The sequence below is a fragment of the Lineus longissimus genome, chromosome 16 (assembly GCF_910592395.1).
Source record: "Lineus longissimus chromosome 16, tnLinLong1.2, whole genome shotgun sequence".
In the NCBI taxonomy this organism is placed as follows: Eukaryota; Metazoa; Nemertea; class Pilidiophora; order Heteronemertea; family Lineidae; genus Lineus; species Lineus longissimus.
In genome coordinates, this window is record NC_088323.1 from 11,870,928 (window position 1) to 11,883,898 (window position 12,971).

Here is a 12,971-nt window from a genome sequence, read left to right on the forward strand (position 1 = left end):
GACCTGTCACAGCAAAACCAGGCGCATGTCGCTGAGTCTGAGTTTGGCAGGTTGAGACGGACTGTTTGTTCATTTCTCTATTGTCTGCCTTTTGTGAAATATGAGCACATCAATTTCTTCCATTATCTCCTGGTGTCATTTAGGCTCATCTTCTGTGCGACATGTCCCTGGTTTTGCTGTGACGGGTCACATATGCAATCTCTTCTTCAAGTTGGATCTACTACTGTATTTGATGACTTTGTGAGACCTGCCAAGTCCACAAACAAATTTAAATCATGTTAATTTGAAAATGAGGATTGCAGGAAGAGACCAATTTTAGAGTTCATATGTACTTTGGAATATACAATTTCAAAGGAACCATGCTGAAGGCAGCAGACCTAAGCCATTGCGAGAATTGGGACAGGGTGTTGCTAGTCTTAAAGGTGAATAATTTTTTTGTGAACAAGTTTTGCCTGAAACAGTTTTTTGTATGGAAAACTAGTACAGTCGTAAGATATTAGCGGGTGGGTCAGGCTGAAAAGAACCCAGCTATTCACCGAATAAGCCATTCAAAAAGACAAAGAAGGAAGCTTCAAGAGACCAGCACTATGCACTTGAATAAACAGTATGTAAGGGTTGGCATTAACTGAGCAGTAAATTAGATCATAGGTCATTATCAAACCTACATGTAACTATTGCATGGCAGAATGCTGGCTAGTGAAATACACTATAGTCGTACTTCTACCTATCAAATCCCCGTGTATTTTGCGCTTTCACCTATGAATTGCCGTGTCTAAATAGACCCGTGTGTCAAATCCCCGTGTCTATTAGCCCCATCAAGCTCGATGGGGCTAATCGGGGGCTAATTTAGACCCGTGTTCCTCACGGGTTTTTCGATAGGTGGAATCTGAATAGACACGGCAATTGCAAGTTCTAAGATCCGGCGACAGATGGCGCTGTTCTACTAACATTCATTGCAAAAATGCGTTACGAAAAAAATTCATTCATGAAATATTTATTCCACTTTAAAACTAGCAACACTATCAATCGTGTCTATTACTAACACCCTGTAGCAGTCGGTTTCGTCCACAAGTAACATTTCCTGCTGCAACATTGCACAACACAACAAGACTTTATGTACTTTTTTAATGTTTTGCATTTAGCATATGCTTTTCTGTTTTCACAGGGATGGCACATCTACCTCACCCAGCTAAGGATAATTGGGGCAGTGAGTCTTCCGAGGGGAAGATGCTTTTAACATGATAATGGAGAATTCCCATTTCCTGTGGAAATGTGATTTTATTAGTTCATACCTACCCAGGTCAGACTTTTGCATATGTACTCATATCGGATCTACCCGAGGAATTATTTAACTAATTACATTAGAAAATAACCAGCCAGTTCACAAGGCTACGTCCAGGCGGCGCCCCTGTACAGCCCATCAACCGTGCAAGCCGCCATATTGCCAGTACTTTTTACTCAAGCAACTCAAGTAAGTCCCGTTGCTGTGGGGACGGACGGGTGGGCAGTCTGACCTGGGTAGGTATGAACTAATAAAATCACATTTCCACAGGAAATGGGAATTTTATGTCGTTCATACTCTACCCAGGTCAGACTTTTGCATCGAATACCAACAACCTAAGGAAGGTGGGTAAACGTGACTTACCATGTAGCGACGTGAACTGTCTCCAAGCCGCATAGCAGAACCCAACGGGTGAGACCGGGATAACCAGACCAAAGAGAAATGGGGATGCTCATGGCTCAACGGTCAGGCCACCATATAAAAGAATAATGGAAAGGGCCTTAAGGTTATCAACTACCCCCTAGAGTAAGGTAGCACATCGCATGGTACTTGCTCAGCACACACCTCGCCAAAAGAATGTGTGGACTTAAGAGGGTAACCACCCTCTGCGTGCGGGGACAACCCACAAAGTCTAGGCGGCTCAACCTAAGACATCCGGACGGGGCACATGCACAGGGGAACCACGTCCCGGCATGAATGTCCGCACCTCCCCCCCATCTTTAGAGGGAAGGACGGAGAATCCGGAGTGAGGAGTCCGGCGGGTAGGCTAGGCAGGGAGAACCTAGACTACGTGCTGAGCAGCGACGATTGGACCGAGAGACAGCATACCGTCAGTCATCACGGAACAATCGCGCATATAATGTTGGGAGAAAGTGGAGTGAGAACTCCACGTCGCCGCCTCCAAGACCTCGTTCAAGGCGACTCCCCTATATTCGGCCCATGAAGTCGAGATGGCACGAATCTCGTGGGCCGTCACGGAACCCAGGCGGCGAAGCTCCGGAGACTGAAGAGTCATGGAGTAGGCCTGCCGGATGGTGGCCACCAACCATCTGGCGACCGTGGCGGGCGCAATCTCCCGTGTGAATCCCTCGCGATAAGACAGAAAAAGACGCTTTCTGCCGAGACGGACGGCAGGGTCTTTGGTCTTATCGACATAGAACCTCAAGGCCCGGACGGGGCAGAGAGTTCTATCCGGGAGGTCTCGAGAGACCACCCTGGAAAGGGATGGAATAAGAACCGGGCGCCTGGAGGTGGAAGGCGCCTGGTTCTTCGCAATAAAGCCTGGGACAAATTCTAGGACCGCGCCCCTCTCATTGAAGGCTAGCTTGTCAAAAGCTAGGGCATGGAGCTCGGACCGTCTCTGGGCCGTAGCTAAGGCCACCAAGAAGACGGTCTTAAAGGTAAGATGCTTCCTATCTGCTAGGTGCAAGGGCTCGAATGGAAATCTCATAAGAGCCCGTAACACCACCGAGAGATCCCACTTGGGGACGCAATGTAAGGAGCGGGGACGCTCCAGAGACATGTTGCGAAGCAACGATGACAAGGCGTCATCCCAAGCCGGTTGCCAGGAGCCTGTCAGTCTAAGGGTGACGGCAATGGCAGAGCGATAGCCCTTAACCCCCTGGACCGAAAACTTCCGAACCGTAAACAAAAAGTTTAGGAAATCGAGGAAGTTGGGAAGAGTGGGAGCGATCGGAGAAACTCCGTGCTCTCCGCACCAGTCTCGAAAGACGAGCCACTTACTGTCGTATGATGCAAGGGTAGACTGTCTTTGAGGCTGAGCGACTTTTCGGATAACGTCCTCCGAAAAGCCTCTCTCTCGGAGGAAATGCCCGATAGTCTCCAGGCGTGAAGCCTGTAGAAAGAAGGGTCCTGATGGTAGACCCGGCCTATCGGGTGATATAGCAGGCGGTCCCACTCCGGCAATCTGCGGGGGTGGTCCGTCAGGAGCTCCAGCAACACCGGGAACCAAGCTTGGTTCGGCCAACAAGGGGCGATCAGGCAAAGCCTGACGCGCGATGAGGCCACTTTGTTCAGAACCGGCAGCAACAGAGGGGTTGGCGGGAATGCATAAGCATTGAGGCCGTCCCAGGAGGCCGACAGGCTGTCTACTCCCAAGGCCTCGTCGTCCGGGAGAGGGGAGTAATACAGGGTGAATCTCTTGTTGAGGCGAGTGGCGAAAAGGTCCACAATCGGCGCATCCCACATCCCGGCCAGCCGGGACACAATCTCCTGATGGAGGGTCCACTCGGTCTGGACTAAGCGATCGGCTCTGGAGAGAGCATCCGCCAGGATGTTCCTCTTGCCGGGGATGTGACGGGGGAAGAGCTGGATGTCCAGCCGACGACAAAATTGTAGGAGGTCCCATGTCAGACGACACAGAGTGTCGGACCTCGTTCCCCCTTGTCTCCGAATATAGGCGACGACAGTCGAGTTGTCGGAGAACAGAGATACCCTGTGACCCCGTAACCGGGACGAAAAGGCCTTCACGGCTAGGATGACAGCCTGCATTTCGAGAATATTGATCGAAAGGCGAGACTCCTCCCCTGACCACGTGCCCTTGGTGGTCAGGTCGCCCTCGTTCAGGTGAGCCCCCCATCCGAAGAGGGAGGCGTCCGTGAAGAGGGACATCTGGGGGGGTAACGGACGGAGCTGCACCCCGCGGAGGAGCTCCGTCCCCGTCCCCCAGAACCTCCAAACGTCCTCCAGTAGCATGGAAGGGAGTGCTACTGCTCGATCGAGTGGGTCCGAGAAGGGGCGCCAACTCGAGAGTAGGAGGAGCTGGAGGGGGCGCATATACAGGCGACCGAGAGGAACCTGGTCCGCCGCCGAATTGAGCAGGCCCAGCAGGGACAGGAACTGTCTGGCTGTGGCGCTGTCTCGACGACGGAAAGCCCGAATCAGAGACCGGATCTTGGTGACCCGGTCCTGAGGTGGGGACATGAGGCCCTCTCTGGTACGGAAACGTACTCCCACGAAGACAAAATCCTGAGACGGGTCTAGCTCGGATTTTTCTAAGTTTGTTATCCACCCGGCCTGGGTCGCCGTCTTGAGCAAGAACCGAGTCTGCTTGAGAAGACGGGGACGGGATTGGCAACGCAGCAGCCAGTCGTCTAAGTAGCAATGGAGCTTGAAGCCCAAAGCGTGAAACGGGGCGGCGAACGCCCTGACGACGGTTGTGAAAATAAGCGGAGCGGAAGCCAGGCCGAAAGGCAAGGCCTGAAACTGATAAATTTTGCCTTCGAAGTAAAAGCGAAGGAAATGTTGAAAGTCTGGATGGACTGGGATGTGAAAATACGCATCCTGCAAGTCCATGGAGACGGCCCAATCGTCGGGCTGCACCGCTGTTGCCACTGACCTTGTTGTTTCCATCCTGAAACTGGGTACCCTGAGGAACCGGTTCAGGCTGGACAGGTCTATGACCAATCTCCATTTTCCCGACTTCTTCGGAACCAAGAAGATGTGGCTGTAAAAGCCCGGGGAGGAGTGGTCTTCCACCACCGTGACAGCCTCCTTCTGGAGGAGGGAGTTGACCTCGGACCGAAGGGCTTCGGCCCTGGCCGGGTCCACGGGGGGGTATTACCGGGTGGGGAGTCGATGTCGTTGGGGGAGGATGGGCAAAATCGAGGCGAACCCCGTGCCGGAGCATGTCCGGGACTGGGGAGCCTTTTTGACACCATCCGACCCAAAAGGCTGCGAAATGGCGCAGTCGGCCCCCAACGACAGAGTCCGAGAGAGTGTCGCCTATTAGCGCCCGAGGAGAAGGTGACAAGTCACCGACGCCTGCCCCCGCGACCCTTCCGCTGTTGTGGCCGGAAGGGGCGCTTGGGCTGCCCGCCACCTCCGCCCTGACCTGAGGAGCGGTGGAGCTTATTGGAGGGGCGGGCTGGAGCCGCAGCTTCTGTCTGCCCTCGGGGACGAAAAGACCCGGAGGAGCCCTGCGAGGCCGAGGGCCCACGAGAGGCCGACGCACCCCGGGGGCGTCTAAACTCCGGCTGACGTCCCCGGCCCGCGGACCATGAAGAGGAACGCGGGCGGGGGGCCTGTCTGGGGGGAGGAGGGTCCCCCTCACGACTCTTATCCGACTCGCGCTGAGCCCCTAAGGTATCAGGCAGCGAATCGTGGAATAAGAAGGGACCGCCCAAAGGGGCGGTCCGCAAGGCCCCGCGCAGAAACTGGGCGCGGACCACACTCAGCCCCTCGATGAGGAGGTCCCGGCGCTTCAGCACCGCGTTGGCTGCTTGTTTGGCAGCTAAGTCACTGGCATGTTGCAGTGACTGCTGTAAGGACATAGCCAGGATGCGTTGCTCATCCGTGGCGTCCGCAGCCAACGACCTGGACAGGGCACAGAGCGTCAAGTCGGCGTACGATAACACCGACTGCGTCTCCTTGGCCAGGGCCTCATCGTTCTTGGCATCCCTCATAGGAGCAGACGTGAGGACTTTCGGAACGACCAACCCGGCGAGCTGCACATCATCCCTCAAGGGGATGAGTGAGACCGGGTCAGTCCCCGACGGCGATACTCTATAGTATTCTGGCCTATACGAAGGACTGTGAGGGGAAGTGGCCGTGAATTTTCCCCGCCTTCGTCCAGGCTCCCGGTCCAGTCGACGGCAAAGTCGAGACCAGGGAGCGCTGGTGGCCCCCGCAGGACGGCGCCGTGTCCCTAAGCGTTGAATCGAGCCAATGAGAGGCTCTGATCAAGGCAGGGGAGGGGGGCAACTCATCGAGTGCCCGGTCCGGCACGGCAGCCAAGTCCGGCTCGTCGGCATCCCCGAAAAGATCGAAGGGAGCACGGCCGAGCGCGGGGTTGACCGGCGGGAGAGGACAATGCTCGGTCGGCACGAACTGCCGGACGAGCGCGCGAAGATCGCGCATCCCAGCCACAATGGTGGGGTCCTCTGTTCCAGAGGGGCAGTCAGCCTGAGGGGCCTGCCCGATGGAAGATTGCGACTCATCGAATTGATAGTCGACCTCCATGGGGACTTGGGGCAGCTCAAAGGCCACTGGTCTCCCGGCCTGCTGCTGAGGGGCCCTATCTGAGAGATTTTTGGTCTCCAGATGGGCAGCCAAACTCTGCAGGACCTGACGCTGCTGGGCCGTAAGGCCCGGCGCGATAGGCCGGGGATCCTGTCTGGACATACCTGGGGCAGGCAGGGATGGCGGGGGGCTACTCACCACAAAGGGGGTGGAGCTCAGACCCGCAGAGCCAGACAGGGAGGGACGGGGTCGCACCGGCGAAATCGTGGGGCGAACCCTCCCGACGTCCGGACAGACCCTAGGGTCTCTAGAACGGACGTAATGCCCCATTGTCGCACCCCTACCCCAGGGGGGTAGGTCACCTCCGTGCGAGACAAGAGGGGGCGGCAGAACAGGGGGGGTGACGCCCGAGTCTGCAGTAACCCACGGGGAGGCGGTCGACGTCCTCAGAAGGGGACGGAAATTGGGGTGAGCTGCCTGCCAGGCCTCATAACCCGATGGGATAGTCACAACCGAAGACACTGCCGGAGGCACATCCAACCCGGAGGAGGACGGGGGACGACCCAATGCCGCAGCAGGGGGGTCCCGACGGGGGAGGGCGGAGGAAACCCGGCCAGGTGGGGGCTTAGACGTGACTAAGGACTCCACGGCCGGTAGCCGGAGGAGTTCCTGAATCAGGAGGTCTGCCTCCAGCGGGGTATGCTCAACGCCCAGGGGATCGGGACGCAAAGCGTCCAGAGTCCCGCTCACTTCGACCCCCTGTGAAAGGGGGGAGGAGCCAATCTCCCTAGGGGGCGCCCCGATGAGGGGGTCACCGGCGCTCAACCTAGGAGAGAACCCGGGGGGCACACCTCCGAATGGAGGGTGCCCGGCCCGAGCCCCGGAGTCGGGCGCCGAAACGGCGCCAGAGCTCCGGGGGCCTCGCCCCCGCTGAGAAGAAACAGCGGAGGGGGACTTAGAAGAGGCCGCACCAGACTTTCTGGGGCCTCTCCGGGTCGGCTTCTGCTTCTTCGACGGCCGAGGGGCCGGAGAAGCAGAAGGCAGCGTCCCGGCAGCGGACGAAACCGCAGTCGCAGAGTCCGACGGGGCGGACTGGCGAGCCGGGGACGAACCGGGACGGGGACTAATAATCCCCGATACACCGGCACCCGGGCACCTGAATACCCAGAAGGGTAACAGGCCCAATAAGAGGGCTGGAAAGCCCAATAATGACAAGAAAGACGCTAACAAGAGCGGCAGAGCCAGCATCTTGAGAGGCCACACAAAGAAAGTGAACGATAAGAAAAACTTGGATTTATTTGGTCACGTGACCGGAGCCTGGAGCGAGAAAAATTTTTGGGAGAACGGCGAAGAAAAAGCATTCTAAGTGACGAAATCAGGGAAAGATGGGTAAAGGAATGGTCTCACCCGCTTCCTGAAATCGGCAGCTCCAAACGGACGTCCGGGGGAGGATCCTTCTCAATACTGTCGCGGGGGAATCAACGCAAACAGCAACAGAAACTCGGTGCTTGTGATACAAGGCGCCGAGGAAAAAGTACTGGCAATATGGCGGCTTGCACGGTTGATGGGCTGTACAGGGGCGCCGCCTGGACGTAGCCTTGTGAACTGGCTGGTTATTTTCTAATGTAATTAGTTAAATAATTCCTCGGGTAGATCCGATATGAGTACATATGCAAAAGTCTGACCTGGGTAGAGTATGAACGACATAAAATGAAGCGTTAAAAAAATGTTTTGAAAGAACAAGCCATGTGATATTACCGGAGATCCATACTTTCGGGAACAACGTTTACATAAATTTGGCCACGCTTTGGCTATTTTCTTGGGTTTTTTTCCCATAATAGGCCAAAGTCGCATAAATTTTTTAATGAAATTTGGTAATAATTAGAAAGGAATGTTTTTTAGATTAGTGGTTGTGACATTTCTGTGAGTGTGATGTGCATTAGCAACAATTTTTTGCAAGAAAGTTTGCAAAAACAGGCCCTGCACTGCAGTCTGTCACAAATTTTTACATCAATGCTGTACACAAGACATGCAATGGATGCATGCTAAACCTAGAATGAAACGGCCAGGGGCCATTGTGCTCACCGTAAGTATTTTTAGTAGACAGTTACAGAAAGTGCTACAGTATGTAGGCCTCTCATAATTTATACATGCATCTGTGACCAGTTCAGAGCCGGCCCTGGCCAAGTGGTGAATCCGAGACTTGTGGTTCCAAGCTTGTAGAGTCTAGGTGAAAATGATAGTGAAGAAACGTGCCACTCCATGACAATGGTGAATATATTTTTAACTTTGACCTCAGTGACCCTGACAGGTAGGTCAAATAACAAACCAGGGTGATATGTGATGTAGACACATCCACCTGACCATAACAATTTCATCACTCGTTACACTACAGCAATCGGCAAAAACGATTTCCAAGATGGCCGCCTAATTAAATCTATGGCACCAAATAAATAAAAAAATGAAGAAAATGTAAGATAGAACTCAGAAAAGAAATGAAATGGCCAGGGCCATTGTGCTCACCTCTTGTGAAGGGAAGATGGATGAAGCATTAGCATGGTTGGGGTACATTCGTACCAAGTTAGGGATCTGTAGCTAAAGCAGTGACAAAACGTGCCGTCATTGTAAAATGGCGGTGCCAAGGAAAACTTTGACCTCTGTGACCTTGAGAAGTAGGACAAATCAAAAACCCACATTTATGAAATGTGTCCTTGCTAGGAGCACCTACCATAAAAATGTTATGAAAATCAGACCACTATTAAACGAGCAATCAAACATTTTAACTTTGGACATTAAATTTGGCCCCCGGTTGGCCAAACTAAGAATTTTTCAAGATGCCCGCCTGGCACCCATATTGGCTATCACATTTGATAAAAAATCAAGGATTTAGTAGAGAGTACATAGATATACATCCAGATCAAATTTGGTTGCAATCCGATCATTAGTTTCGGAGTAATAGTACTGTGTTTATTTTTCAAGATGGCTGCCTGGCGGCCATATTTGATGTCCGAACGGCCGAAATTTTAGGGGTGGAATAGAGAATCCCCAGATACATGTCCACACTGGTTTAAAACCTTCTAGCTAAAATAGATAGGAAACATGCTACTGTTCAGTGAATCAGCAAACTTTGACCTCTGTGACCTTGAAAAGGAGGCCAAATTAAAAACCCGGAGGATATATGATGCACCTTTGCTAGAAGTACCTACCATATTTTTTTCAAAATTTCCCGACTACTATTAAGGGAGATATTGCATATTTTCACTTTTAACGTTTGGCCCCCTGGTGGCCAAACCATGAAACGAATCAGATTGAAACTTGGTCTCCAAGGTGTCATTACATAAGGGTACATGTGTACCAAGTTTCAACTCAATAGCTCTAACAGTTACGAAACGTGCCCTGCTAACGGACGACGGACGACGACGACGACGACGACGACGACGACGACGACGACGACGACGACGACGACGACGACGACGACGACGACGGACGACGGACGACGGACGCCACGGTATGGGATAAGCTCACCTCTGCTAAGAGGTGAGCTAAAAAGGAAAAGATGAAAAATAAAAATATTTTTGGCTGTCCTTGACCGGGGTTTGAACTCACGACCTTTGGATTGCCACAATACGAGGAAAAACCCACAAAACATGCAATTTCGGCCATATTTTAATTCCGATCTGGCTGAAACTTGGCATACAAATAGTGGCTTCTTAGATGCATCATTACACAAAATTAAAACACTTTACATTGAACAACGACAAAACGTACCAAGAACGGTAAAGTTTTCAACTTTGACCTCTGTGAACTTGAAAGGTGGGTCAAATCAAAAACCCGTAAGATATTTGATGTATCCTTGCTGGGAGTACCTACCATGAAACTTTTATCAAAAACAAATCAGTAATAAGCGAGAAATCACACTTTTTGAGTTTTGAGTTTCGGCCCCCTGGTGGCCAAGTCAATAATCAGACCGAACCAAAATTCAGTGTAAAAGGTCAACTGACCTAGGGGGTCATTTGTTCAAAGTTTCAAGTTCATAACTGTTGCGGTTGAGAAACGTGCCATAGTTACACTCAAATGGCAAATTTACGCCATTTGACCTCTGCGACCTTAAAAAGTAGGTCAAATCCGAAAAATCGTGCAACATCTGAGGTAACCTTGCTAGGGGTACCTGCCATAAAAATTTCATCAAAAACAATTTGCTAATAAGCAGGCTATTGCACTTCTTACTTTTTCTGTTTTGGCCCCCTGGTGGCAAAGTCAAGAATCAGATCAGACTGAAATTCAGCACCAGAGGTTATCTGATATAGGGGGTTATATGTACCAAGTTTCAAGCTCATAGCTTTGGTGGTTGAGAAACGTGCCATAGTTACACTCAAATGGCCAATTCACGCCATTTGACCTCTGCGACCTTGAAAAGTAGATCAAATTAAAAACCCGTAAGATATATGATGTATCCTATGAGTACCTACCACAAAAGTTTTATCGAATACAAGTCACTAATAAGCGAGATATCACACTTTTTAGATATCCACATTTGGCCCCCTGGTGGCCAAGTAGAGAATCAGATCGGACAGAAATTTAGTGTCACGGGTCATCTGACCTAGGGGGTCATGTGTACAAAGTTTTAAGTTCATAGGCCTAGCGGTTAAAAAACGTGCCACTGTTCTTGAACTAGGATACGACGGACGACGACGACGACGACGACGGACGACGGACACTGCGGTATCGTATAGACTCCCCTACGGTGAGCCAAAAAGTGCCATCTGTTGAGGCGGGGATCATAGGATCTGTTTTGAGCGATGTATTTAGCCCCTTAGAGTAAAAGACGCCATGATCACCCAAACATGCACATGTCCCTTTAACTAAACCCTTTGAAGGCCGATTTCAAAAAACCCTCTCCATTTGCCCGATCTTTACTATACATGTAGTTGCCAAAACCTACTGGGCACACCTCCAAATAAAACACTTATTACAGCTTTCTGAGACGGAGGCATACCAAATGACAACTTTGGTTGAAGTAGTGCGGTACTGAGCATGATTTTCACATAAGGTTTTCAAGGGTGAAAATTTGAGTTCTGTCATCTGGGATTCTGTGTGTATTTTGGTGTCAAAGCCCCCAAAGGCAACATTTGCTCCAAAAACGTGGGCTTATGGGGTGTTTTTTCTGTGGAAAATCGAGCTACAAAGGGTTAAGACTAAACAAAAAGCAAAAGCAACTCTATAAGCTACCAACCTGGATACCGGGTGGTGAGTGGACAGGGATACCTGCACAGCGCCTGAACTCATCTAAATTAGCATATTCAGGCATTGTGCTACTAGCATCGCTACTGCTATGTGTTCGCATTAATAGCTTCCGTCGCTGCGAACCAGATGCACTCACATCATGCACATCATCTGATTCGTCTTCATCTGGCGTCAATAAACCGGGATCGCTATCCGGATCCCCGCGGGAAGATCCAGAAGCGGACGACGGATGCTTGGAGGTTTTGGCACCAAATGTCGATAAGCGATTTTGTTCCTTCTTCGGGAATGAACCAGTTTTGACACAGATCATATCAGATTGCTGCAGCTTCGGCGAATCTTGCAAACGACCATCGTCCACTTTGAGAGAATCCTGAGCATCCTCGAAGACAGCACAGTTCAAATCACAAACAACTTCGACATAGTTTGCTGGCACATATATTGTCGATTTAGAGCCAATTTTCTTAACATTCCACCACTGATCATTCGTTTGCTTTATCAACACAAACTCTTCTCCCTCATCCATGCTGATAGGATGACCATTATCATCTTCATAGGAGTAGCTGTACAGAGCACGCACACGCACTTTCGCCTTTGACTTCTTGGCTTGTGAAGCTGAAGAAGCCATCTTTAATTCGGAGTTAGCACCAGGACGTTCTGAACAGGTTGGCGTGATTGGCCGCTACATCTCAATAATGGGAAGAGACACCTGAAGCAAAGTTTGTATCTATATTAGAGAAATAAGTGTCATGAGGTCAATGAAATTATAATGTGTTACTTAACCCTTTAACTGCCACCATCGCCGAATTGTGACAATCGCAGGTATGCGATATTCACCATTGACATGATTGAGTTTCATTGAAAAGATTGTGCTACGCAATTTTACAGCCTACTGATAGATGGCATGCAGTTAGTTTAGATTGCTTCTATGGCAGTTTCGAGGAGACTAACTCTTCTCTTTTTCAAGCAACAGTCTTTTGAGTTCAACAGGCTATGAAAATTTCAAAAATATTTGGCAGTTAAAGGGTGTTTTTTTTCCACAACATTGATAGGACTCAGGTATAAAAAAACAAAGTTTCAACCCCACTTTCGTTCATGCAGTGAATTGTATATTAGTAGAAAGTATCATCATAAGCGTAATCAAGTTATAGATTTTTTAAGCAAGCCAGATTGGAAACTACTCTCTCCTCCAGGAGAGGGACAGTTTTCAGCCAAATTTAGGCCTAAAACAGCCTAAATTAAATTGACGATGATAAAGTTGATTCATATAAGGAAAGAATGAAATTAGTATTTAGTACAGAAATATCAAGTTGCCTTGACTGGGATTCGAACCACAGATCTTTGGATTGCTGGTCCACTGCACTACCAATTGAGCTATCGAGGTTCACTGAACTTCTGTACAGTGTGACACCATTAATAGAACCACCTGAGATTTTGACGTCCATTTAACTCATCATAGTATCAGACA

General features: G+C 50.5%; 1 protein-coding gene across 9 annotated transcripts in view; it reads right to left on the reverse strand.

Annotated features, from left to right (window-relative positions):
- Nucleotides 1-12,971, reverse strand: part of LOC135500257 (rho GTPase-activating protein 12-like) — an 82,505-nt gene that overhangs the window by 67,358 nt on the left and 2,176 nt on the right. For 8 of the 9 annotated variants that reach the window (XM_064791599.1, XM_064791596.1, XM_064791595.1 and 5 more), the window contains exon 2: nucleotides 11,496-12,212. In XM_064791599.1, coding sequence (XP_064647669.1) covers nucleotides 11,496-12,131 — 636 coding nt within the window. In that variant the 5' untranslated portion in view covers nucleotides 12,132-12,212. The remainder of the gene's footprint in view (nucleotides 1-11,495; nucleotides 12,213-12,971) is intronic. The other variant, XM_064791594.1, reaches the window with a different exon arrangement.